General features: G+C 42.5%; 1 protein-coding gene across 1 annotated transcript in view; it reads left to right on the top strand.

Moving 5' to 3' along the window:
- The first annotated feature begins 696 nt into the window (after positions 1-696).
- Positions 697-2,973, top strand: part of LOC145410646 (uncharacterized) — an 8,625-nt gene continuing 6,348 nt past the window's right edge. The window contains exon 1 of the mRNA XM_080280759.1: positions 697-804. Coding sequence (XP_080136885.1) covers positions 697-804 — 108 coding nt within the window. The remainder of the gene's footprint in view (positions 805-2,973) is intronic.

Below are 2,973 nucleotides of genomic sequence, written 5' to 3'. Positions count from 1 at the left end.
GCTTATCGCTGGCCATTGTGAAATATATGATAGCGGTTATCTGCATTGTCGGAGGTAAGGCTTACGTACATGAGGACATGCCTGTAACGAGTGTATGACAACACACACACACACACACACACACACACACACACACACACACACACACAGGTGCGGATTTAGGAATGGGTGACATGGGAAATTGGGCAGCCGCCCAGGACGGTATCTTGCCGGGGGTGGCACGGGGCGCCCGCACAAAAAATTCGGAATGGTGACATTTGCGCCATCGGTTTTCTATCACTCATTTGAACGTCACGTCAATGATATCATGTCACCTTGCGGGTCAATCAACCTTGTCGGAGTGGGCGCCCTAATTCTAGTTTGTCAGCTAGGCAGGCTACTGCTTGCTGAGATGGTCTCAAACCTTTCAGAAATATGCAACAATATGTTGTCAATGACCAAAGTATATAAACTATTAAAAAGCAGGAGCACGAAACTCCTCATTTTTTCTTATTGGAAGAGTGACGTCACGCGACGAGTAAGATAACACAGCTGGTGGCTGGTGGGTCTACCGAATTACAAAACAGGAATAGACAGTGTTGCTTGTGACGGTGTGTGGTATTTCCTGTCATCAGACGTCTATGAATATATGTACATTGTATTGCGTTGCATCATAAAAGTTGTTCTTTTGATTACACAGGTTTTCTGGGTTAAAGTATGGCGTCATCCAAGGTGTGCTATGTATATGGTTGCACACCAGACTGGGGAACAACAGTAAAGTTCCATCGATTCACAAAAGATACAGTAGTAGTGGTGGTGGTGATGGTGAGTTGAAGAGGAGATACAGTAGTAGTGGTGGTGATGGTGAGTAGTAGTGGAGTTACAGTAGTAGTGGTGGTGATGGTGAGTAGTAGAGTTACAGCAGTAGTGGTGATGATGGTGAGTGGTGGTGGTTACAGTAGTGGTGGAGGTGATGGTGAGTGGTGGTGGAGTTACAGTATTAATGGTGGTAATGGTGGAAATACATTAGTGGTGGTGGAGTTACAGTAGTGGTGGTGATAGTGGAGTTACAGTAGTAGTGGTGGTGATAGTGGAGTTATAGTAATAGTGGTGGTGGAGTTACAGTAGTAGTGGTGGTGATGGTAAGTGGTGGTGGATACATTAACAGTGCTTGTAATGGTGAGTAATGGTGGTGATGGTGGAGATACAATAGTACTGGTGGAGTTACAGTTGTGGTGGTGATGGTGAATGGTGGTGGAGATACATTAGTAGTGGTGAACTCGCACACCCTGTGCTCCTACACTGTATAGTCTATATACTCTGGTCAATGAAAACATATTATTGCATATTTCTGCATCATATGTTACCCCCGAATTTGTTTTAAAATAAGTAATTACCGTACTGCTTGGAATTCATTTTAACATCATAAATATTGCCGATGATTAAAGCGTCATTATTTGTGTCGTTCAAAATGTCTTATTAAATTACAGTTAGTGCAGATTTTTTTTTTTTTAGGGGAGGGGAGGCGCTGAAGGGGGGTTCGTCCAGGGCGCCATACAAGCTAGAACCGCCACTGCAAACGCACACACACAGACACAGACACGCAAACACACAGACACACACACGCACACACACAGACACACACACGCACACACACAGACAGACAGACAGACAGACAGACACACACACACACACACACACACACACACACACACACACATACTTGAAAACAGGATGCCTGTAAAACACCCAGAAATAGCAAAACAGTAACTTCTAAGACGTAATGAATTGCACTGCAAGTTTTCGATAAAGTCAGCTGAAAATGTGCCAGAAATATAAACTTAAACAGATTAATAAGAGGAAATGAAGGAACATTACAAACTTACGAGTAACTCAGTCTTACATACAGAGGTGGTGCCAGGCACAACAAACCTCGCCCGACAGCAGTTATTTTGTTGTTGTGAAATACTTAATTATGACTGCCATTTATTGCTGGTATCCACTAAAAGTCTAAGGTAATAGCACAAATGTTTTCAAGTTAGGCCCTCTTATAATAACGTGATCTTGCGTTTGACCTTTCGAGGCCACTCAAGGTCAAAGGTAATGGTGCCAAATGAAAGCCCATATGAGTCTTTCTGTATCTTGATAATAGTAAATGTCTCTATCTTCAACGAGTTTCGAGTTATAGCCCCCAGGATATCCGTGTCCTTGAGCTTGACCTTTCAAGGTCACTTATGGTCAAAGGTCATGGTACAATTAAAAACTCATACGATATCTCCTATATGGTGATAATAGTAAATACCTCTCTATCTTCAACGAGTTTCGAGTTATGGCCCCCTGAATATCAGTGACCTTGAATTTGACCTTCCAAGGTCACTCAAGTTCAAAGGTCACGGCGCCAAATGAAAGCCTATATTACGAGTTCCTGTATGTTCCTAACAGTAACTATCTCTGTTTTCAACCGGTTTCATGTTATAACCTTTTGAAAATCCGTGACTTTGATTCTGACCTTTCAAGATCACTCGATTACCTCCAAAACTTAATCTCTTTCTTTCGGGCCCAGTGCCCACATAACTTGAAAGTTTCATGTAATTTCATTGAGCCGTTTTTCCGTGATATTGCTAACAAACAAACAAACACACTCGACCAAAAAGAATACCTCGCCGAACTCCGTCCGGGTGATATAAAAATACAATTAGGTTAGAACGTTTTCACCTTCTCTCGTTACAAGCCAGTGGTATGATATTTTGGTGGTGTTGTGGTGTGTGGTCTGTTTCTGCACTGATGTATACTGCAGTGCGTTGTGGGGATACTTCTTTAATGATGTTGTAGTGGACAGACAAGTGGACAATTGAGAAAGAAATATTTCGTGTGCGATAGGGTTGCACAGATAGACTAAATAACAGACAGGCAGATACACCGAATGACAAATAGAAGGGAAGGGGGGTAAGTAGATAGGTAGGTACATAGGCAGACCGATATTTACTGGTAGAC

Source organism: Coenobita brevimanus, chromosome 86, assembly GCF_032717465.1.
Source record: "Coenobita brevimanus isolate Jiangsu-jjx chromosome 86, ASM3271746v2, whole genome shotgun sequence".
NCBI classification, from domain to species: Eukaryota; Metazoa; Arthropoda; class Malacostraca; order Decapoda; family Coenobitidae; genus Coenobita; species Coenobita brevimanus.
This window is presented reverse-complemented; position numbering and strand designations above follow the sequence as displayed.